The sequence below is a fragment of the Pantherophis guttatus genome, chromosome 1 (genome assembly GCF_059756535.1).
Source record: "Pantherophis guttatus breed Tessera chromosome 1, ASM5975653v1, whole genome shotgun sequence".
Taxonomy (NCBI): domain Eukaryota; kingdom Metazoa; phylum Chordata; class Lepidosauria; order Squamata; family Colubridae; genus Pantherophis; species Pantherophis guttatus.
Window position 1 is genome coordinate 167397532 of NC_142063.1, and position 24157 is coordinate 167421688.

The window sequence follows — 24157 nt, forward strand, 5'->3', positions numbered from 1 at the left end:
AAAGCATGTTATACAGTAGTCCTTAAACGTGTGTGAAAACTTTCAATATTTCTTCATAAACATGTTCCCCATACAAGTCCTAAAAGTACATATTAAACAAATGAATCCAAACCATTATACTTCTTCATTGATTTTTTTGAGGAAAATGATCCAAAGTTACACATTTGTGTGTGGCAAAAGTGTTTTAACCTTTCCTTTAAGCAACTGATGTGCTTGTCAGGCCCCGACCAAAAATGACACCTAGTGATTTTTCCAAGCTGAGTTCTTTATTGTTCCACTCCATTAGACAAAATCTTGCCAGACTGAGGACTTTACTATCCTCAATCATATGAATTGGTCGCTGATATAGTAATCCATAAGGCCCTAAAAAGGCTATTTTTATACTGTAGTTCCATTCTGATACTTCTGGTAATGTTTGCACCAAGCAGCATTTCCTCCTGAAAAAAAAAAGGCCTTTAAGAAAGAAAAAGTCCAGGCCTATCATTTTAAGTTCAGCTTTGCCGAGGGTTTGAGTGGTGGTCCTTCTACCAGATAGATGAATGTCATGTTTATAGGAGGCAAAGGGAGGTGCTGTTTAACTTTGCTGGAATATAACAGGTTGGAAAAGGTGTGGGAGAATCACCTGTTGACAACTTTTAATTATTAAAATGTGATTACATTTTAAATCATTTTGGAAGGGACTGTAACTCTGTATCCTTCACAATCAAATGACAGTAAGACGCAACGGTTAAGTACAAGAATACCTTTTCCACGAGGTTACTGCCAAAGAGGATTATCTGCCATCTACTCGGTTCAGTAGGCTACCTGTCTAAGACTTTTTATTGCATGTCACATTTATTTATTGCTGTTATTCTATAGTGCCTTTCAGTATAACAAGTACCAAAGGAGCTTGCAAGCAATAGAAATAAAAAAAAATTAAGTAATTGTAAATGCCTGTTCAATTATTGAGACCCGCACTCAGCGAAGAACACGTTCCTTTCTCTTTCAATGTACACCGCCCCCCCCCCGTGCGCGCGCGCGCAGAAACGCGCGCACAATATGCCGTGGCCACGCCCCGCGGGACAACGATAGGCCGCGCCGGCTCCGGTCAAAACGCTTCTCCCGCGATTACTGGCCGTGGCTGACGTCTATCAGTCTCGTCTGTCAAAAGCAGTCGGGCTCTGTCACAGGCAAGAAGAGTACGAACGGCTGCACTTCCTGCTGGTTGGCGGGCTTCGCACGGCTCAGAGCGTCTTCCTTGGCGCGTACTTGAGATCAGCGCGTCTATCTCTTTCTCTATTTACCTACTTACCTACCTACCTATCTCTATCTATATATGCATATAGCCTCTTTGTCTAGATATACCTGTCTCATGTATGTATGTATGTATGTATGTATGTATATGTATACATATATATGTATGAGATGCACGTATTAATCTCAGAGGGCAAGAAAGAGAGTCTCCGTTTGGATGGGCGTGTGAGAGGGATGGCTGTTGCTTTGTAATTCTCTGCGGCTGGAAAACTCCCTCATTGTCCAAGTTTAGCGCCTTCCTGCCCCTCCCCTGCCACCGCCGCTCTCAGCCTTGGGGCTGACCGAGCCAGCCGGGGATTTTGAACCGCGCCACCCCAATGACTCTCCCGGAGAAACTTGGTGGGTCCGCTGCACTGCAGTGAAAGGGGGTCTGACTCGCGCTCTTTTTGTGGAAGTGGCCTCCGCTAAGTTGAGATTCCGTTTGGTGGAGCGGGAGACCCGCCATGGCCCAAGGCTCGGGGAATCGAGAACCTCCGTCCGTGATCGCTCCCAAGGGCGAGGAAGACGCGGAGATGTCTTCGGAGCCCGGAGCCTTTGAGATGTCCGCGGCGTCTCTAGGGAAGAGAAGGGAACGGAGGAGCGGAGTCTTGCTAGCCGGGACCGGCACCGTCGCCGCGGAGCGCTTTGCCAGCACCCTGGCAACCGACTCAGACTCCGGGCTCCTGGAAGCGGCCCGGGCGACCCCTCGGAGGAGCAGTATTATCAAGGTACGTTCAGATGGCTTTGCCTTGCATTGAGGTGCCGGGATTCGGGGACGCGCCCAATGCTGTCCTGACCTGGGCAAAGGTAGCAGCTGGCGATCGGGCAGCCGAGAGATGCCCGCTGGGCGCTTTCCTCGACCGCGGTGGGAAGCAGATCGGGTCGCGGAGCCCCGGAGGGAGTCTTCGCCTTGAAAACAAGCACCCGGGGAGTGCAGGAGGGCGGTGGGTGGGGAAGGAAGGAAGGAAGGAGCGAGCGTCAAATGGCGAAGCCGAGGTTGCGTGTTGTTCTGCGGGAGCGGTGCGGCCGCTCACCGAGAAGGTCAAACTAGGAGTTCATTTCAAGCCCTAGGTGGGAGGTTTGAGGAATGGACATTGAAACGACGCTGGCTAGAAGCCCCTGGGGTGGCAGCGGCTCTTTAAGTTTGCATTTGATATTCAGCCCCGTTTAGGAGATGCCGGTTTAGGGGAAGGAGAATCGGCGGTAATTTCATTTCAAAGAGAGAGGATGGTAAGAGGGGAGGGAGAAACTATCCGAGGTGAACCTCTTCACCCCTTCTGCGATGGCTTCTGATAGAGAGAGAGAAAGAGGAGCACGGGCTTCCAATAAAATTATATCGGATTATCTTTAAAAAAAAGAAAAGAAAAATGGAACAGTCCATCCCTTTCAGTACAACGGGTCTGTGTTCTTTCCAGGATTTCCCCGTTAGGACCACCTTCGCCAAATAAATATCATTCAAATGCCTTGGGTTTTAATTTCCAGCATTTCCGATGAGCACACGGTGGCTGGCATTCTGGGGTTGCAATCCCGCATGGCCTTCATCAGAATAATGGGGACGGTTCTCTCTTTTTTTTTAAAATTCCTAGATCAGATCTTGAACGTGAGATGATTACTCTCGAAATATGACAGTGTATGTGTTAATAGCTTTTTAACTGCTTTTCATAAGTCTGAAAAAGTAAATGGGTAAGAGAGGAGAATTCTGTGGAGTAAAAGTTTTAAGTTTGCTTTAATTCCTTTTCTTTATTTCTCTGTGGCATGTTGTCATCTTTATTAGTGCTTTAAACATCTGGAGGGTACTACAGATCACATTAAGCTATTTTGTCTAAGGAAACATCAATTACTCCAAATCCTGCATTCATCCATTTGTATGATGTCTTAAAATATTAGGAACATCTGGTGCACATACCATGTATATATAACTTTCTTTAAGATCTTTTTTAAACCTAAAAGTATATTTAAGCTTACTTTATCATTACAGAAGCAAGTAGACTCATATCAGAGATGCTCTACCAGTAGTAGATACATCTATAATCATTACTGGTGTTGCAGAAAAACTAAATGGGGACCAGTATGGGGATGATCAAGCACAATAATCCTAGTTAAATATAGAGAACCACAGTAGTTTAAAAAACAAAATAGATGTACATATGTGAAGGATTGTAGGTAATGAGGCAGAAACAGGCAGAAGTGAAACCATTTGTGTCCTATGCAATAATCTGTAAACACACTCAAAATTCACCCATTTTTCATTTATTCAAATGCAATCAACCACCAACTCTTTAGTGAAATCAATTATCTCACACAATCTGAATCAGCTAAGATTAATATATGTGTTATTTTTTAAATTATGTATTAAAGGCTTTGTTGATTGAAATATACTGAAATATTTGTTTCACTAGAATCACTGGAGAGGTTTGTGTTGATAGAAAATGACACCATTTAAAAAGGAGGAAATTAGCTGTTACAAATGCAGTTACAAATACAAAATGTTAAAAAAAATTATATAAATTATTTTAAAGACAAGTTAAGAAATGCTGGGAAATTTCCTTTAATCATTTACAACAGAAGATTTTAAAAGCTAATGTTTTAAAAGATTGAATTCAATTTGTTTATATCTATCCAGCCAGTCAGTCTCTCTGCTGTATAAAAATAGGGTGATTGTTTCATAAGGATTTTAGAAGGGTTAATGTTTGTACCTCTTTGCCTTTTTTCTGAAAAATAATTTGAATCAAGGGATAGTGAATGAAATATTAGGGAGAATCTAAATGGTCAAAGTTGCAGTCCTATGTACAATAACTTGAGAGCAAGAGTGATTGAATTCACCTTCATTAATTCTGAGAGTAATGCATGGACTGCAATGCATTCTGAAGAATAAGGTGCTGAAGAATAAGGTGCTGACCTTTTCCAACAGCCATACAGTATTGGTTAACAAGGTTGAGAGCTGTAGTTTAAATACATCTGGAGAATACTGGTTTGGAGAAAGCAGGCAGAATCACTAGGGAAGATTTCACAAAATTATTTAGGAAAGTATCACTTTTCTATCATGTAGTTTGCTTGCTTGAGACATCTACTCATTTGTTTCCCTATATTTGTACCTAGCATTAAGTTAGAGTAATTTTATTTTGCTATAATTTAGAATCCTGTCAGCCCTGAAGTGGTTAAGAGGCCATGGAGAATTTAGCATAGTAAGGATTTCACAATTGCCATGAGGCCTGGTTCTAAAATACATTATTAATCATATCTCCTAAAAGTGTTCCTTGAGAACCAGTAATGATTGATGCATTTCTAAAACCATTGAATTTTGATTGAGATAGCCCAATACTCCCTACCAGCCAATGTAATAGCTGTTATTGATCAGTCAAATATTGATCTTCCTGCTCTGTTCGAGTCTTACATATGTAAGCAGTCCTTCAGATAGCATGGATCAAGCCAATTTAGAAGTTAAAGGCCAAACCCAGTGCCTTGAGTTGAGTGTAAACTCTGCAGCATAATGTAAATATTCTGTACAGAATAGGTGCAATATAGTATAAATTAGCCTAGCTCCTTAAGCATGGGCCTGCCACTCATGCAAATGGAGCACGACTGTACGTGCACAGCCACTGTTTGGACAAGTGGGGATGAGTGTGCACACATGCACTCACTTGCCACTTCTGTGGCCTAGTTCCAAAGGGCTGAAGCCTGGAGATAGGTTGCTGCCTAGAGTTGGGGACCCCTGTTGTAAGGTGTCCAGAGTCTCTGTATCGGTGAGATGGGTAGAGAAGAATTGGATGTTATGTTGCAGGGGAACTGACTACAGCATTGTCCAACAGTGAAGTATCTCAGCAGAGTATGCTGCTCCAGTGTGGGGTCAATCTGCACACGCGAAACAAGTTGGTATCACCATCAATGAAGTAGCACACTAAGTGACAGGATGTCTCAAACCTACACTAACAAAGAAAATATATCCTCTCGCTGGCAGTGCCCCACCTAAGATCTGGAGAGAAGTAGCAGCAGATGCCAAGAGAACTAAGGAAGAGAATGATCCTCAATATCCTCTGAACAGACATAAACCCGAGCCCACAGACTTAGATCCAGGAACAGCAAGAACAAACATTATGGCAAGAACAAGCATTCCTGAGGGTATTCAAGAATAAAATTGAATTAAAAGATGGAGAAAGGAGACCATCGAGTAAGGAATAACATTAAAGGAGGATCTGGCTGAAGGATCTGACCTCCCTTATACTACTTGAGAGTTTGAATGCTGAAGTGTAAAACCAATATGCTGAAGTGGAGGCTCTTAGTAGATAACAATACTCTGTGTGAATGTGGAGAGATGCAGAACCTGGCCCATCTGCTGGTATGACAGCTACTACCAAAAACATGTACCAATAATGACTTACTTTGGCCAACAATGTGTCAAGAAGGTGGTTTCATTCTGGCAATTTAAAATTTGATCAAGACATGGAAGAAGAAGTGAGATGAATGGCATAAAAATCCACTCTAATAAATAATGTTAAGAAAAGATTCCTATATGATATTAGGAGTTTTTCAATATATTATTCCATATCTGAGCTAAAAGATGCTGGTGAAGCTAATGCTATAAATGGAATAGTTATGGCTTTTGGATGCCCATTCATTTCCTACCTCAGTGCAATTTACATTCTTTTTGGAAACTAGCTATCTACCTTTGATGTGGGTTGAAATGGTGATGTAGTCAAAGTTTAAATGAATTGCTTAGTCGAATTTAAATTTTTAGAATTAGTCCATTCTGATCTTCATGACTAATCAATTTTGCATGGTTTCAATAATTTTTTTTCCATTCTAAGAGCTTTTTAATTCTTCCAGGAAACCAACAATCCAGTACACTTTAAATCTGCTTCTTCTGAATGTATTTCGAACCCCTTTCTTCAAACCCCTTTTCTTTCCAATGTACTGTAGTTCCAAATAAAATGAAGACTTAGCTCATATCATGCTTGCAAAACAATTAAGGCGTACTGTATTAAAAAGTAGAGATACAGTGCACTTATAAGTCACTTGGTGGTATTTGTAACTTCAGTTGCTCACCTACATGCTATCTTGTATTTACTATCTTTTTCTCTCTTTCTTTTTCTATCTTCACAACATTTAAACCTCAAATTTGCTTGAAACAGTTCAGCACTATTAAGTTTAAGGCATCGTTATAGCTCTTTAAAAATAATAATACATTTAGCATGACAGAAATGTTTGTGACTAGACATGTTGGTAGTATTTTTTTAACCCAAAGCAGTTTCCTGTTCTCTAGTTTGCCTTGATGTTATTTTCACATATTTATAGAATTAAAAATAGGTTCCAGCTCTGAGGTTGTGTTCTGGGAATATAAAGCATGAGATCTCTCTGGCTACAAGTTTTTGAGAGGAAGAAAGAGGTTGTACATTTCTGAATTTAATATGCTATTACTCCTAATTTAGAGTTGACATTATAAACTTAATAGAGTGGCACAATCATGTGCCAGGATATAATATACTGTACATCAAATAATCAATATGGCTTAGTTGTTACAGTGTCAGCCTGTTCCAAATGCAAAAACTGCCAATTTGAGACTAAAGTTGTACTTTTATTTCACCAAAATGCAATGGTGAGAATTTTTCAAAATGAACCAATTAACTTCTCTCTTGTTTGAAAAGGAGCAGTCCAAATAGAGTTTTGCATTATTTCTTTTGAAGATATAGGGCAAACAGTCGCACCACATCAGAATTCCCTTCTCACTCCTGAGGCTCACACCCGTATCCTTTCCAGTCAGTTTGAGGGAGAGGTTGTTTTGCCCATGCACATGTGCTCCCTCTCCCGTGTGTGAAAACAAAAAAAAGGTGAGGAAAGAACAAAAATAGATGGGGGCAAAGCACAGACTGAAATATTATATTTTATACAGTCCCATTAGTGAACTGGAGAAAGTCCTGGTCATGTCAGAAAATTTACACAGCATCAAGGAAAAAACATTTGTGGTACAGCATGTCAGCATTTATAATGTTTGGGAAGCAGTGTAGATAATTGACTAAGGCCTTTAATTGACCTTCAAATTTGGATTGGAGTACAATATAGCGATGTACTTTACTGAATGAGCTTGATTTCTCAGTTAAGATCCTTCACAAGATGGTTGTGTGCAATCTATCTTTTTCAGCCTAGGAATCCTCATAATGATGGCTGGGGGATTTAGGGAATTAAAGTCAAACAAAGGTAGAGGCCACGAGGTTAGTGAAATCTAGCTGAAAATATTGTCATACAGTATGCAATGCTATTATGTATGTTTGGATTTTTTTTTGCTTATTCCACATAGTTCCCCCCCCCCCCGAAATATACTGTTGAATATGAAATAACATTATATTACAGGAAAAAGAATATTGAATATGAAAGAACTCCCAATAAGTACCAAAATGAATACCTGCAAAGAATAAAATCACTGTTATTTTTTTAAATTGTGATTTTAGGATTCCTTATGCTTTCCACTAATTGACAAAAATATAATGGAATATTTCCTAAATGAAATTCTTATTAAATTACAAAACTTTTCATACTTACTTAAGAGTGCTCAAGTGGGCCTTTATACATGAAAATATTCCAAGTCCTATATACTGAAGTTTTAAAAAGGTATAATTTCATCCTAATCTATCAAAACATTGGAGATTTAACACTATACAATTCACATGCATTATATCCATATGGGGAAAAAAAGCATCAGTGAAGGGCTTTTTTTGTTTTGTTTTTGCTTCATTTTAAACTGCTTTTTAAAGTCCAATATAGGAAAATCCTCTCTAAACTAAACAAAATCACTGCATGTCCTAGCAGAACAATGCTTTTTCTCTGTAACACTCACTGCATGATTAATAGTCATGCTGATTTCATTTGGAAGACAAATCTATGGGCTACTTTGAGTTTGATTTAGAAATAAGTGCATGTATTTTTTTATCTTGTACTTTTTTCGTGTGATCTTGTGGATCTGATCTTTTTTTAAGATCCGCTCCAGTCCAGCTTCAGGCCTCGGCATAGCACGGAAACGGCATTGGTCGCATTGGTGGATGATCTCTGGAGGGCTCGGGATAGGGGTTGTTCCTCTATCCTAGTCCTGTTAGACCTCTCAGCGGCTTTTGATACCATCGACCATGGTATGATGCTGCACCGGTTGGAGGGGTTGGGGGTGGGAGGCACCGTTTTACGGTGGTTCTCCTATTTCTCTGACCAATCGCAGTCGGTGTTGGCAGGGGGGCAGAGGTCGACCCCGAGGTGCCTTGTTTGTGGGGTGCCACAGGGGTCGGTCCTCTCACCCCTCCTGTTCAACATTTATGTGGAGCTGCTGGGCGAGATCATCTGTGGTTTTGGGGTGGAGTTCCATCAGTACAGTGATGATACTCAGCTGTACATCTCCACCCCAAGCCATCCCAATGATGCCCTTGAAGTGATGTCCCGGTGCCTGGAGGCTGTGCGGGTCTGGATGGGGACAAACAGGCTCCGACTCAACCCTTCCAAGACCGAGTGGCTGTGGCTTCCAGCGTTCCGATATAGCCAGATGGTGCCATCATTGGCTATTGGGGGCGAGTTACTTGCCCCCACGGAGAGGGCTCGCAACTTGGGCATCCTCCTGGACGCACGGCTGTCTTTAGAAGAACATATGACTACCGTGGCCAGGGGGGCTTTTTACCAGGTTCGCCTGATTCGCCAGTTGCGTCCCTTTCTGGATCGGGACTCCTTACGCACGGTCACTCAGGCACTCGTCACCTCCCGCCTGGACTACTGTAATGCTCTCTACATGGGGCTCCCCTTGAGGAGCACCCGGAAGCTCCAACTGGAACAGAATGCGGCCACGCAGGGGATTATGGGAGCGATGGGGCGCTCCCATGTGACATCCCTCCTGCGCGAGCTGCATTGGCTCCCAGTGATCTTCCGGGTGCGCTTCAAGGTGTTGGTTATCACTTTTAAAGCGCTCCATGGCTTAGGGCCTGGGTACTTAAGTGACCGCCTTCTGCCACCGATAGCCTCCCACCAGCCAGTATGCTCCCACAAAGAGGGACTCTTCAGGGTGCAGTCGGCCAGACAATGTCGGCTGGTGACCCCCAGGGGGTGAGCCTTCTCTGTGGCAGCACCTCTCCTCTGGAACGACCTGCCCCCGGAGATATGTAGGATCCCAGATCTCCGTGCTTTTCGATGTGCCCTTAAAACTTTTTTATTTCATCAAGCCGGGCTGGCTTAAACCCCCCCCCCCAGATATTTTTAATTGTTAATTGATTTTAGTTGGGGTGTTTTAGATTTATTGGGCCAAAATTTGTTTAATTCTTTTTTTTTTTTTATTAAATTTTGTATGTGATGTTTTTATTCTTGGCTGTTCACCACCCTGAGTCCAGTGGGAGAAGGGCAGTATAAAAATCTAATAAAATAAATAAATAAAATAAATAAATTTTGGTTTCTAACCTGATATTGAAACCAAGTATAACTAGCCCTTTCCAAACTGTTTTCCAGATGTATCAAACTCTGAAATATCTAGCCTGAGAAACTTTGTTCATGAATTCTAAATATGTCAAGGAATAGGTCTGCCCCCATCTAGTCTGTTTTTTCATTGATTTGCCATCTTTCTAACATGCAAGAGTTTCTTTTTTTTTTCTTTGAATATTTTTTGCTCCATAGTAGATTTATTTTTTTATGAAATTTATATGGCCGCCCATCTCATACAAGGTGACTCTGGGCAGTATACAATAAAACCAAAAGTTAAAATGATAAACTAAAAACAAAACAAAAATAAAGAATAACCCAAGATGACAAAAAGGACCTCCTCAGGTTATTAAACATGATGCAAGCCAATGCATGGGCTTTCTGTTGGCAGAGAATCCCCAGGCTTGCTGGAAAAGCCACTTTTTAAAGGATTTCAAAAAGTCTTATGGTCCAGGACCAACATCATCTCAATGGGGTGGGGGTGGGGTTTGACTGATATTGATATCATATGATGATATCTTCTGTCTGATATTGATTCCATATGCTATACCTGGATGTGTAACTTGCTTCATTGTATTTTGAAATATATAGGGTTAAGTAGTGCTGATGGACTCAGTAAGATTAAACACAACAGGTGTTCAATATTCAGTTATGAATTTTTTATTTAAATTAAGTTCTTCTCTTTTCCATCCCATATCAGCAGTACTGTATTACTGTACTGTAATAGCATTTACAGTACATTTTACTGTATTTTACAGTAATATACAGTAAACAGCATTTTACTGTATTACAATCTGCACCAAATCTGTGGATGTATGACGACCCTATCTGACAACTAGAACAAACCCTGAGAGATAGAAGAGAAGAAAGGTCTTCACACTTCTGGGTCTGATTCTTATATGTCGTATTGTTAATTAAGTGAGTGTCTAAATGTAAGAGACAGGGAACTTTGTATGTCTCTCTCTCTCTTTCTTGGGCTTCAGATTTTATCAACTTTCCTCTCTTCAAAATGCAGTTAAGATAGAAATGAAACTTTTCTGATATTGTGTACTTGTTTACAAGTACAAGTTTGACTTCAAAGAGATTGAATATTTGTTAAGAGTCATAGATAGCTTAATTCTCTAGTCAAGACAACTATCTCTTTTGGTTTTCAGCACTTTCTTTAAAATAGGAAGCTGTGATGCAATTACTCAATATTCGTTCAGTTTTGCTGATGTTTGGGAACATATCCCTTAACAAGGGTTTCTGCTGAATTCAGTGTTTCTTTAAAAAATGGCCTGTGTCAGCAATATTTAAATGGCATTTCACCTTTATAAAGAGAAATTTAATAAATTATTGTAATTTTAGACTTATTTTAATATAGAACTGTTCATTTACTTCAATTTTCAATTAAATTATATTGGGATAATCCTTAATTAAAATTTCAGAGCAAAAAATTATCATAGGAAAAAATCCCGGGCCTCTCAGGATATCTTTGGGAAGGAATGTCACAAAATAGATCTTTCAATTCATTAGTTAGTAATTTTCCACAGAAAAGTGGATGTCTACTTTTATCTACAAATTCTGCAGTTTATAAATCATTGTCATCACTTCCACTCCAAGTCATCATCACCAACGCTATGATCTTTCCTATGGTTTTCAAATGGATACAGTTTGCATATACACCCATACTACAGTACTAAATTCTCCTATAGTTTCCATCTTTCTTGGCACCTCTGCTGCAAATTCAAAGATGAAGGAAATTAAAATTTGCCAAAAGAAGCAAAGAGTCCAGGCATTCCCTTTCCCTTCTCTTTCTTTCATTTTTTAGTTGGTTGTCATATGTTTTTGTATAAAATTCAGGAATTTGTGATATACCGTATGCTGGTATATTAAAATAGGAACGATCCTCACTTAGAGCGCGGGCTTTTATCTCCAATACATGCATCCCTAATTACTGAGCTCACTGGCTATGTGGAAGAAAGATTGGAATAGAGGAAATAAAATGCTTGTTTTCCCCTAGGAAAAGAATAAAACAAAACAAAGGTTAGCGCTGCATCAGTGATGGAAAGAGATAAAATATCAAAGATTTAAAAAAGAAGACTAAAACCACTCTAAATCTTTATCCTAATACTGTAACATCTGGTTCACAAATGTGGAACGTAATACATATCACAGCCCATTTACCTGATGTGACTTTTTTATTTCAATATTTTACACTTTCCCAAGCAATTGTTCTGATTGTTTTCTCCTGCAATTATTATTCTCTGTGGTACTGAATGACATGGGTATGGAATAAGTATATTGACTTCAGTTGATGCAGAAGAGTAGGATGTTTGCTTAATAATTCTTTGTCCAAAAAAAAGAGGAGGAAATAAAAAAAGGAAAGGCAACCCTCCTGTTCTGACCTAGGCTTCCTGAGTCAGTAAAACACACAAGTTTGGGACAAGTAGTCCCCAAAACCTCTTTTATTGCAACAGCTGTGAATTCTGTTCATTCACAGATGAGTCCCAAATAGTTGTAAAGAGTCCTTTGGGATAAGGCTGATAATCACCCACCTTTATCTCCCTTGACATGCTGCCAAAGATCTAATTGGCAACGCCACACAGAGTCCAGAATCAAACAGAGCTTCAGTCTTTAAACTGCACAGAATTAACAACGCTGCTTCCTGCAAAGGCCCACATGCCTTTGCTCCTCTTTTAAGTCTTATGGGAGGGGCCAATCATCTCCAAGCCCTACTCCCGAGTCGTCCCTTTTGTTTTACTGTTCTTGCTTTCTAGCAGCTCTGCGCATGTGTGCACTGAGAACAGGCTCCCCCTGTTCCTCTGCCTTGTTGAGGTCCGGCTCTGGAGGCTCTGGAGGCAGCACGTACCTCCCAGATGGCCCTTTTTCTGCCTCCGATGCAGAGCCCTTGCCCGAGCCTTCCCCAGACTCCAGGACTGGCCCATGTTCCTCCTCAACCTCCTCACTGTCCAACTCTGCTGTCAGCTCCGCAGGCTGCCAGCAGACCACAACACCCTCCCATGATTGAGTTCTCATGCCTCATTAAACTGAAATGTGGTTTGTTTACTTTTGGCTTGATATGACAGATTAATTCAACCATTTTTGTTTATGGCTTAATTATATATATGAACTCAGCCACTGTATTTTATTCAGATAACCAGAATTTAAATATAATAAGGATATCCAGCAGTACTCTTTATCCAGCAAGATATCAGAGATCCCAAAATGTTACACTTAGAAAGGAGAATCAGAATTTCAAGAAGGCCAGGTAATATTTTGAGCTTACTAAGGGCGAGTAGATGGATGGGCAAGAAATGTGTACGTGTGTATTAGTTAGATTTATATATTAACATCACTTTAGCAGCTTGAAGTACTCTATTGCATTCTCTTCTCCTTTGGTTTTCCACAACAAATTTGTCAGGTTTGTTGAACTGAAAGAGAAGGGCTGTTCCAAAGCTACTCAGTGAGCTTCTGTGGCTGAAAATACACTTGACCTTGGATCTCCCTGATGCTAGACCAACACCTTCAGTACTACATTATATGCTGCCTACATCTCTAGGCGAGATGGGCAGTTTACAAGTATAATAAATAAAATACTATTTTGAGTAAGTATTTTTCATTGGGAATTACACTTCTATAAGCAGCGCAATTTATTCTTAAATCCATAGAGTATTACTGCACATCTGCACAGGCACACATGTAAATTGTTAACCTTTCCCTTAAAACAATAAGCTTAAACAGTAAGATCTCCCTTTTCTGCAGGTGCAATGCTACTGAGATGGTTTGTGTAATACTGTAAAGTTGCACTATAAACACAGATGGTAACATGTACTGTATATGATTTTAAATTCCTCCTATCATATAACATTAGTTTTATCCACTGAAGGATTCCAGCAATTTATGTATAAATCTGATACATATTCATCATGCAGAAGTCCAAAAAATGATGCCCCTGGGTCCCACTGTTCTCACAGATGTGTTCTTGGACATTATTCAGGATCCCTGCCCTATTTCACTTTTTGTTTTGAATGTTGTTTTGGCATAGAATGGCCATGGCAAACTAATTCTGAAGTTTTGAGGTAAAGAGAATTGGATTCGCCTTAAACTATGGTTTGTTTAAAAGCTGCTGTGAGAGCTGTTGTGCAAAGTGTACATGTACCCTCTATTTTCAGAGGATTGTATCTCAGTGACAGAAAATGTGCTTTCGATGCAGAAAACTCTACTTTCAATCCCTGGCATCTCCAAGAATAGTCAGGAACTCCTGTCTGAACATCTGTCATTCAGCATGAACAATACTGAATTAAACACACCATTGGTCTGACTTAGTATAAATCAGTTTTGTATTTATATTTATTTATCTCCGGTATTTACTGATTGTCCAAATTAAGCAATTCAAAAGCATAAGAAACTAAGATGTGATACAACCTCCTAAATTCAATAGATTAAAATTAATCTTGAAATTAAAATTATAACCCTAAATGCAAAAACACCAATCTCCAAAAATTGTCATTTTTTTTCCTAAACAGCTATACTAAAGATGAAAATATTCTAGATCCAAGGCAGCTGAAATTAGCCCCGAACAATTTCCTAAGGAAGATTGTTGGCCATCTTTTGGGTGTCCTGCTGCTCATTTAAGGATGAAGTTAGGGTTACTTTCCTTTTCTGCTAAGGTCCATTTTTCATTTCCAAGGTACTATATCTCACCTAGTTAAATTTTGTTATGTGAAGTATGGGAATACATGGCCCAGATATTTGTCTCATGTCCTACAACTGTATTCCCCATTTCTTCACAAGAAAACATTTTGAGATTGTCTTCTTCAATTGGATGCCGTAGAGACATCACTATGGTACTGCAATCAAATATGTCATTATAAGAAAAAGAACTGCCTCCGATGAGGAAGGCCTTTACATCTTTTTACTTATATGCTATATATTTAAATTTTAGCATATCTCAGAGGAGATTTTGCAAATGTCCAATGAAATAGAGCCTTGGCCTTTGTGTGGAAAGGACATTGTTCATTAGTGCTCTATCTATTATGAAATTGGGATGAACACATTGATGATTGACAAACTTGAGAAGTCAATTCAGGTAGATCTCAACTTACAACTGTTTAGTGATTGTTCAAAGTTACAACAGCAGAGAAAAAAGTGATTTATGTCCGTTTTTCACACTTACGACCATTGCAGAATTCCAGTGGTCATGTGATCAAAATTCAGATGCTTGGCAACTGACTCATAGTTATGATGGCTGCAGTGTCCCAGGGTCATGTGGTCACATTTTGAGACAAGCAAAGTCAATGGTGAAGTGATAACAACACAGTGTAATTAACAACTGTGGCAGGAAAGGTTGTAAAATGGGTAAAATTAACAACTGTCTTGCTTAGCAACAAAATCTTTTGGCTCAGTTGTGGTGGTAAATTGAGGACTACCTGTACAGGAGTATTGAATGGTCTTCTTGTGGACCTGACTCCATTTATTAACAGTCACTGTTTTTGCTACGCACTCTTTGAACTCAGAAATTATTTTTAGGTTAAATTGTAGTACTGGTCAACTAAATTTCTTTCTATTTTGCATTCTTTTTATGCATGTCACATTTATTTTTATTACTATTCTTCCTTTTATTTTTATGCCATACTATGTTGTTATGACCTGCAATCAAAATTGTAATTTATTGCTTGCTTTATATAGATTTAATTCAAATATTCGCAATCACATTAAAATAGCGTGTATGCTAGTGTACAAGGATTTTTATTTTAGAGTATCTATGGGATTCATGGAAGGCGTGCACAGATTTTGAATGAGCAGAATTTCTGTTCCCCATAAATAATATTAAACACTTCTCTGGTCTTAATAAGTTTTTCATAACTTTTTTTATAATGGAATAAGAATGCTGAGGCTGAAATCCAGTTGTAGCCTTCCAGTTAGTAGAAGGGGCTCTGTTGAAAGAATAAATCCCCCCCCATATCCTCCTCTGATTTACTTTGGAGTATTACCAATAATCTGGAGTAGATGTAGGAAATATGAAGGAAGGGAGAAAAGAAGAAGAAAGAGAATGAAGTTCTGTTGTACGAAGAGAAATCAATGTTTTGTTTTTGGATGCTATTATCCTGTTTTATTTCAGTTAATGACAAACTAACTTCAGTATGGAGTCTACAATCAGTTAAGTTATAAAGCAGGTCAGGAAAGGGTTAAAGCTAATAAATCTGGAACTAGTATATTGTATCAATGTTTGTATATCAGCTCAGGTATTCTTCAACTTACAACAATAATGAAGTCCGGACTTTCTGTAATGGTTGTAAATCGAGGCACCTAATTTTATAACCTTTTTTTGTGGTGGTCATAAAGCAAACATAGCAATCCTAAAGCAAACGCACTAGTCATAAAGCAAGTCAATGCATTCCTTTGGGTGTTTTTCCTGAAAACCAGTTGAAACATCTCAAATTGCAGTCATGTGACTGTGGAATGCTGCAACTGGTCATAAAAGTGAGCTGTTTGCCAAGCACCTGTAATGAAGTCCTACGACCATGTGTGTGTGTATGTACGTGCACGTGTGCCCACAATCAAGTTGTGAGTGCCTTTTGGGGGCGGGGGGTCCATTATAACTTGCCTTCCCATAAACTCTTTCTCTATCCAGCAATTATTTTTTGCAGGTTTCATTTTTCTCTTGCAAATTAATTTATTGCTAATGCAAAATCTTTTTAGAAACTTGCCTTTTTTTCTCTCTCAGCACAGAATTTATTAACTATATAAAGGAACTGGAAAGCTTTTTGAAATTTGTTAGGAAGATTAACAATCATTGTACTCATTTGCTATAACAAAGCATGAATTTCTACTAAGTGATGCAGTGTCACTGAGCATGTGGATGAATTTATGATAAAACAAATAATATCCTTACAAATGCTATCGAGGCTGAGCTCTGGTTTATACTAGCGAACCTAGAAATGGATATACATGCATGGAAATAAAGGTAGGTTTTTAGGCAACTAATCTATACATGATTCTAATAATGCAGGACAGCCTGAAGAATCTGCAACCTTCTAGATGTGTTTAAATCATCCACTATATGACCCATGATAAAGAATGTTGAGATTATATCTCATCAACAATTGGAATCCTTCAACTGTAACCTGGGACAGTCTGGCTTCTCACAAGCCAAAAGTGGGAGAATGTATAGCTCCAAAATTAAGTATATTAACGTATGTTTTAATATGTACATTGTCTCTTGATTTGGATTATCCAATTTATCCATATAAACTTTTATTATATATTTGCTGCACTAAATGACATGTACAAAATATGTTGATCCCAATATATGACTAAAATTTGGTACATGTTTTGCTGTTTTTGTACACTTTGTAGTTTCCTGCCTAGAGATGTGTTTATTTGATTGGCATTACAGGGATCAGATGGTTAAAGCTGAAGACCTATCCCCATTAAACTGGATGTGAGCTCCAGGGATTAATTCCAAGTAGAAATGTGTAAGATTATATTTTAAGATGTTTGTTTTTTTACAGCCCTCTTAAACTTCAGCTGCATCCTTTAAGTTTCTCTGCCAACACACTATGGAAACTTAGGCTGTTGGTGCTAATGAAGACTGGATCAGACCCAATGTGATAACTGGCTGTGATTTGCATTGCAGCTGTCTATCTATATCCAACTAAATTGTCCTGTATGTTTGTAATTTTCAACTAGCCAAAATGGTGCATTATAGCGCAACAATTTTTGAATAATTTTTTTGGGGTTGGGGAAGGGTGGAAAGGAGTGCACAATGGTGCAAAGAAGGTGCAGCAAGTGTCAGGGTAGGTACTGTACATGGGGATGTGCGAGTGATAAGTAAGTACATTTCTCTGAAAGGATGACCTAATAGATCATGGGTATTAATATGAATTAAGGAAACACTTGTTCACCCTCTCTGTACAAAACGTTAAAGGTTGGGAGAGAGTAATTTTGCACAATGTAATGCTATTAATTTAATTATATAGATTCTGATGTTAATTTTGATACAATATCCTGGTATTTCCCCTGCTGTTTCTAAATAAAATGTTCCCCAGCCAGCCTGTACTATATTCAGTTATATGTGCTTTAGTGTTCCCTTGATTAAAATGACAGTTCAGCTAATGGAATACAATGACTTTCCCCTATGAGTTTGTTCAAAGACAATAACCTTGATTTTTGCGGAACAAGGAAAACCCATGAATTATAGCTGGCATGTTCTTTTTCCCATAACACACAAAAATACTATAGTTCTTCTTTATTTTTCAGAATTACTGTATTAAACCATACATTTGTTATAATATTAATTATTGTCCTGTGGTCCAGCAAGATAGTGGTGAAGGCACCAGCCTAGAAAGCCAGAGATCATGACTTCTGGTCCTGGCTTAGCCATGAAAGCCAGCTGGGTGACTTTGGGCTGGTCACTCTCTCTCAGGGTTGTTGTTGTGGGAGAAATAGGAGGGAAGAAGATACGATGGCTGTATTCCCCATTCTGAGTTATTTGTAAAAATAATAAAGGAGGGATACAAATAAATAAAATATTATGCATGACTCTTTTAGGGCAATCATATTACCTAGTGAGACATGGAGTAGAGCTGAAGAATAAGGATTGTATTGCTAACCTACATATAATCTGCATATATAAGTAGGAATAATTTGTGCACATATACAGTTAACAAATGAGACTAAATTGACTGAAAGATAAGTTGGGATACTCATACATCTATATGACAAATTTGCTAGACTTTTCAAGGAGCATTTATATCTTGTCTGACTACAGAGAGCTTTGGTGAACCATATACAGATACAGAGGTGCTAGATATTGTCTGGTTCAGTTATTATCAGATACATTTCAGTTCTTACCTGAGGATGTAGATAAATGGCTAGAGAGCTCTGACCAAGCTGGAATACTTTTCTACTGTCTGTTTTAAATCAAGCTAATGATTGTTTTTAGAAGATTTCTGTGCCTCCTTGAAAGAAGAAGAACTTATTTTAAGATTTTTGCTGAATCCAGACGGCATAGCATTCAGAAGGGTAGCATTGACTGATTATTTGCTTTCAGGTTGGTGTCAACTCTTAGCTAATCTGTCCCCAATCTGATCCTTCAAGTCATCCAATGGTGCATCCAACTTCACTGTAATTGAACCCATCCACCTTGTTGCTGGTCATCCTCTTCTTCTCTTTCCTTCTATCTTTCCAGCATAGAGACTTCTCTAGAGGGCTAGCCTACCAAGGGCTAATCTGCATGTATTTCTTGACTGCTGGTTATCGATTGCTGATCTTAAAAGGCAAAAACTGTCTACCGCTTCAGTAGTTTCATTGACAATTCTAAAGCTGGTTGCTATAATTGTCATTAGTGTGGTCTTCTTTATATTTAATTATAGTTCTGTTTTTTTCATTGTGCTCCTTAACTTTTATTGTTAGAGCTTGCAGATTTTCTTATTTTCAGCAAATGGAATAGTGTTATTCACATAGCATGTTGATGTTTCTTCTTCCAATTTTAAAACCACAATTTTAAAACTACTTTCCATCAACATATATTCAGCATGCAGGTTAAATAAATAAGAAGAGAATATAAAACCTTGTGTCACTATCTTGCCAACCTGGAGCCAATCTTTTTTGCCATGTTCCATCCAGATTATAGGTATCTATAGGTTTTAGATAAGAACAATGAGATGTGCTGGAATCCCCATTTTTCTAAGCACATAGTTTGATATGATTGACACAGTCCAAGGTCTTTCTACAATCTGTGAAACACATACTAATTTCACGGTTGCTTTTCAGGGTGAGATGAGTGACATATAAAGTCACTAAACATACAAATAAACAAACAAACATTGATTTCTGAGGGCATTCCTCAGTTGCATTCCCTTTTTTCAGCAAAGTATTTGGGAGGATAGTTTCAGTTTAACTTGTCCACTTCCAAAAAAAATCAGCTGTCTAGTTCCATTTCATTTGGGGTTTCATCTGCGGTATTACAATGAAACGTGAACTCTGCTGGAAGATGATAAGCCTGAGGATGTTACTTAGCTGCTTTTGATATATTTAAATCATGGTATCTTGCTGTGCTGGCTGTATGGGCTAGGTTGATCAGATGATTTCAACCGTGGGGAGATTTTTAAAAATGTATTCAGGAACTTTATTTGATCTTATGGCAGTTTTGCTCTATGATCATCAAGGTTTCATCTTGTTTCCAGTGCTTTTTAATACCTTTATCAAACAGTTGAGATCGTTTTGGAGCAAATTGTCTTCAATGTGCCAATAAGATAACACATTTTTCTAACTATTTGAACTCTGTGAAACTTTGTAGATACTGAGAAATAGTCAGCTGAAATTATATCTAGATAAGACAGAAGTTAGAAGATTCATGGAAGTTGCTTGGAAAAAAAGTTTATTTATGAACAGGATCAACATGGCTTGAGTTCCTGAGCAGAATCACATGGCTTGAGTTTCTGAACAGAAAAGGGTTGAGATGCTGAGAGTGGCTTAGTTTTATGCCCTCTCTGGGCACCATCCTAGAGCTTCCTGTTCCTGTATAAGAAGTGCCCTGTGATTGGTGGTCAAACTCCCAGGGGGCGGGACTCTTAGTTAACTTTGTAGGCTGTCCATCTCCTAGGCTTGGTTGATGTAATCTTCCCAGGTGCCATGTGGTGAGTTCTGTTGCTAAATGGGTAGAAGGCTAATCCTATCTTTGTTATGTAGAATGGACTGGCTCTGGCCTTTGTTAAACCATTAGCAAAGGTGGGGAGGGTGAGTTTCTGCCTCCCTTTTTGGGGAAATATTCTGCCCTTTTAATATTTCTTAAAATATTTCATTTTTCTAGGAGAGGGGTGGGTGCTAACTTCCTATAGTATTAAAAAGAATGATAACGAAAGCTTCGATCATGAAATATTGCTTTAAAAATACAGGCCTATTGACAGAGTACATTTTGCAAATGTCACTACTGTATATGTTTCAGTAGAGCTGGAATAAATCATACATTGAGCTTAAATTGATTGTTTTCTGGTATTAAACAAGGGCAAGTAAGATGTACACATTCCCACTGATAGGAATTTTTTTTGTAAGAAGTCAGTATTACTTGGCAATATAAATCTGAGATGGATTCCTGTGCCCAAACATGACTGCCTAGTTCTACTGAAACAACTAGGCTTCATCACATATACCTATGGAACCCCTCCCCTCAATGATTATCAATTATTGTAGTTATTACTGGACATTTAAGCAATATTGCACTGATAGACAATCAATGTGGTATAATGTCCTCAGCCACATGGCAAAGAGATCTGGGTTAAAGTCCTCAGCTCATTGCATGAAATTGGACTAATAGCTGTCTTTTAGCCCATTTTACTCACAGGTTTGTTATTGCTAGAAGAATTGGGAGTGCTGTATATGCTATCTTAAGATTCTGGATGAAATGTGGAATAATATAAATATGTGTAAAATAAGCAGTGGTGAACACTTTCAAATTGCACACATAAATTTGAACTCTAATTTCAGGCAAACATCCTTAAGTGTGCCATATTCACCCACAAGAAGTCTGACATTCTTATAATAAATAGGGACAAATATTCCTGATGGCTCCAGAAGGTCCCTCTTCTATTCTTTGCACAAATGCTTTGTTTTCCTTTTCTGGGCCTTCAATATTTCATGATTCAGCTGCCTTCTCTTACAGATTTAAGTCCTAGGTTTGCAGAATATACAGTATACATTGCCTTATTTTCTGTACCAACTGATAGGCATGCAAACACTATGGGAACAATATTTTTGTGTTTGTGTGCCTTGGAGTCAGCTTTTTTGACTCTTTGTGATTGCCTGAACTAGTCCCTGTAGTTTTCTTGCCAAGGTTTTCCAGAAGTGATTAGCCCTTTGCTCTTTCGCAGGGCTGAAAGAATTTGACTGGCCCAAAGTCACCCAACTGGTTTTGTGCCTAAAGCAGGACTATAACTCATGGTCTCCTGATTTCCAGCCTGATGCCTTAACCATTATATCAAACTTTCTATGATTAACATTGCTTGGTGAGCAATAACTGACTGGCTTTTAATATTTTAAATCAGAAAATGTTCTACTGAAGTGCTAGCATATGCAAATCCTCACTTCCAAAAATGATGTAGGAAAAAAACAAACTAAAGGGCAAATGCACAAAAGAAGCACCTGGTACTGCCTACTCTTTCTTTTTGACACAAAATGCATTATCATTCTACCAACATTAAATGGCTCAGTTTTGTACACCCAGGGCTCTATAGATATGTTAGATTTTTAAAATATCATTTTTTAAATAAATAACTCAAGGCAGTGAACATACACCAATACTTCTTCCTACTCTTATTTTCCCCACAGCAACAAGCCTGTGAGGTGAGTTTGGCTGAGAGAGACTGACCCAAAGTAACCAGGCCAGCTTTCGTGCCTATGGCAGGACTACAACTCACAGTCTTCTGATTTCTAGCCTGTTGCTTAACCATTAAACCAAACTGGCTCTCTGTTAGTGCTTTATTGAGTTCCTTCTGTTCCATATTGTATTTTTTATGCTGCTACTGATAAAACACTTTATGTAAGCCAAGTGTATGTTTAACATAACCTAACTACAAATGCTTACTTATGAAGTCTACTCATGGTGATGTAATCTGCCCTCAGCAATGCTCTTACAAATTCTGTTGCTTGTATAATGTAAATTGACATAGAATGAGATGGCCTGATCTATTGTTTTTCTTCTGTTGCCTAGTACAATAACAAATAAAATGAAATGATCTGAAGGTTTAATAAACTCAGTTTAGTAACTGAATTTATTCCTCAGAATTATATAAACTGAGATACAGCTCTGCCTGGCTTTGTAACCTCCTTCAGTAATAGCCTTGCTTATGCACAAGAGAATGTGTAAAGAAAGGAAGGGTGTATTTTTTTTACAAGTGGATCATCTCCCAAGATTTAGGGATGTACAATGTACAACTTATTTGCTTACAGGGTAGAAAGGCTGGCACTGCTGAACATTTGCCAAAGTCTAAGAAGAAGCAGCAGAAGTATGGTTCAACATCTTGAATGTTACTATCTTTCCACCATAGTTTTGCTATGATTCTGTGAAAATAACATGATAAAATATTATGCACCTGGCTGCCTTCAGTCATTTCTCTTTCTAATAAAAGAAGATCCCCAAGAGGAACTACTTCTGAGACAAATACAAAATAGCATATCTCATCTTTGAGAGGATTCCTTGTTTAAATGAACATGATTGTTGATTACATTAAATGGGAGCAGGATGCAAAAAATTGGATCCTTTCACTGGAACATTCAATTGAAGCCCATATTTCTAAAGCTTTAGTTGTTGCTTCTCTGGTCTCGTAAGATGTGAGCTTGTTGCTTATGGCTCAAATCATCCATTCATCAGTGATATGATTAATTATTACATTAATTGCACATTTACACTCTTGAAATGCTAATTATAGAAACTTCATTCTTTTTAACTGATATAATTCTCTCCGGGATTGTAATAAGGGGGCATTACATTTTCCAGAGTTTGAATAGCCAAATTAGGCAACTATTGCTAAGGGCTTTTTCTCATGGCTGAGTTAAAGGGCTATATACCAGTCCTTGAGTTGGAAGATAACTGTCCTGTCCTCCACTGGCAATCCCTGTCGTGCTTCGGAGCTTTGTTTTCCTTCTCTCCTAATTAGATGCCACCAACCAGTGGGAAAACATCTTCCTTAATATGACCTGGGGCTGGGACAATAGCTGGCAGGCACGGAAAGGATTGTGCCATGACAGAGAGCGAGGAACAGAAAGAGAACAACAAGGAGCAGATGCTGCCTGCTTTTCCCACTGCAGCCCCCTGTTACTCCCCTACCACACAAAACAGAATGACTCAGTACCATGCCTAGGGATCCAGAAGGGAGGGGCATGTGCATAGCAGCCTAAACTGGCCAATGGGTGCCAGGTTGCTTGCAGCCCCATGCCAGAAGTCACCCGATTGCACCAATGAGAGAACAGTTGGTGAAGTCTATTAGGTTGTATCCAAGACAAAGCTTGTTTCTTGATAAGTGAGGAAACATTACATTAACATCAGTGTAACTAAAGATGACGAAAGGCTCCCTCAGGTAAGGACTGCAGAACTGGGGAAGGCAACGTCCCGAGGAAGCAACAGGGAAAAAAGGTGCAGGTTTGTGCTGCAATTTGATGCAAGTTAAGTGTCTGTTTAATGAGTATCTAGTTAATTCTGATAGATGATCAAGTTCCACTTAGGTTTTGTATAGTGCCATCTGGGGCAATAAAGTAATTTAAGCCATTTAACAACTAGTCAAGAACATTGTTTCATCTTTTGCTGCAGATGATCTGTGGGCTAGTTCTTTCAGCTTACTATGTAATGTACTTAAAAATCTTCAGACCTAAAGTTATCTACAGTATTTAACTCTACTCATTTTGGGGCACAGAAATAAGAGATCATTTTGAGTACATAAAGGCTGCAAAGGTTATTTCAGTTGGTGTG

General features: G+C 38.8%; 1 protein-coding gene and 1 long non-coding RNA gene across 3 annotated transcripts in view; one reads left to right on the top strand and one right to left on the bottom strand.

Moving 5' to 3' along the window:
- Window positions 1-247: 247 nt before the first annotated feature.
- On the bottom strand, window positions 248-957 carry LOC117674980 (uncharacterized). Its single transcript, XR_004594074.3, has 2 exons — window positions 744-957; window positions 248-437 (listed from the first exon to the last, which is right to left on the bottom strand). It is a non-coding gene; the product is annotated as an uncharacterized LOC117674980 (long non-coding RNA).
- An 86-nt stretch (window positions 958-1043) lies between these two features.
- The window catches only part of PLCL1 (phospholipase C like 1 (inactive)), a 242434-nt gene continuing 219320 nt past the window's right edge, over window positions 1044-24157 (top strand). Inside the window, exon 1 of one of the 2 annotated variants that reach the window (XM_034430151.2) lies at window positions 1044-2000. In XM_034430151.2, the coding sequence (XP_034286042.2) occupies window positions 1737-2000 (264 nt within the window). In that variant the 5' untranslated portion in view covers window positions 1044-1736. Of the gene's footprint in view, window positions 2001-23747; window positions 23769-24157 lie in introns of those variants that run through there. The other variant, XM_087882132.1, reaches the window with a different exon arrangement.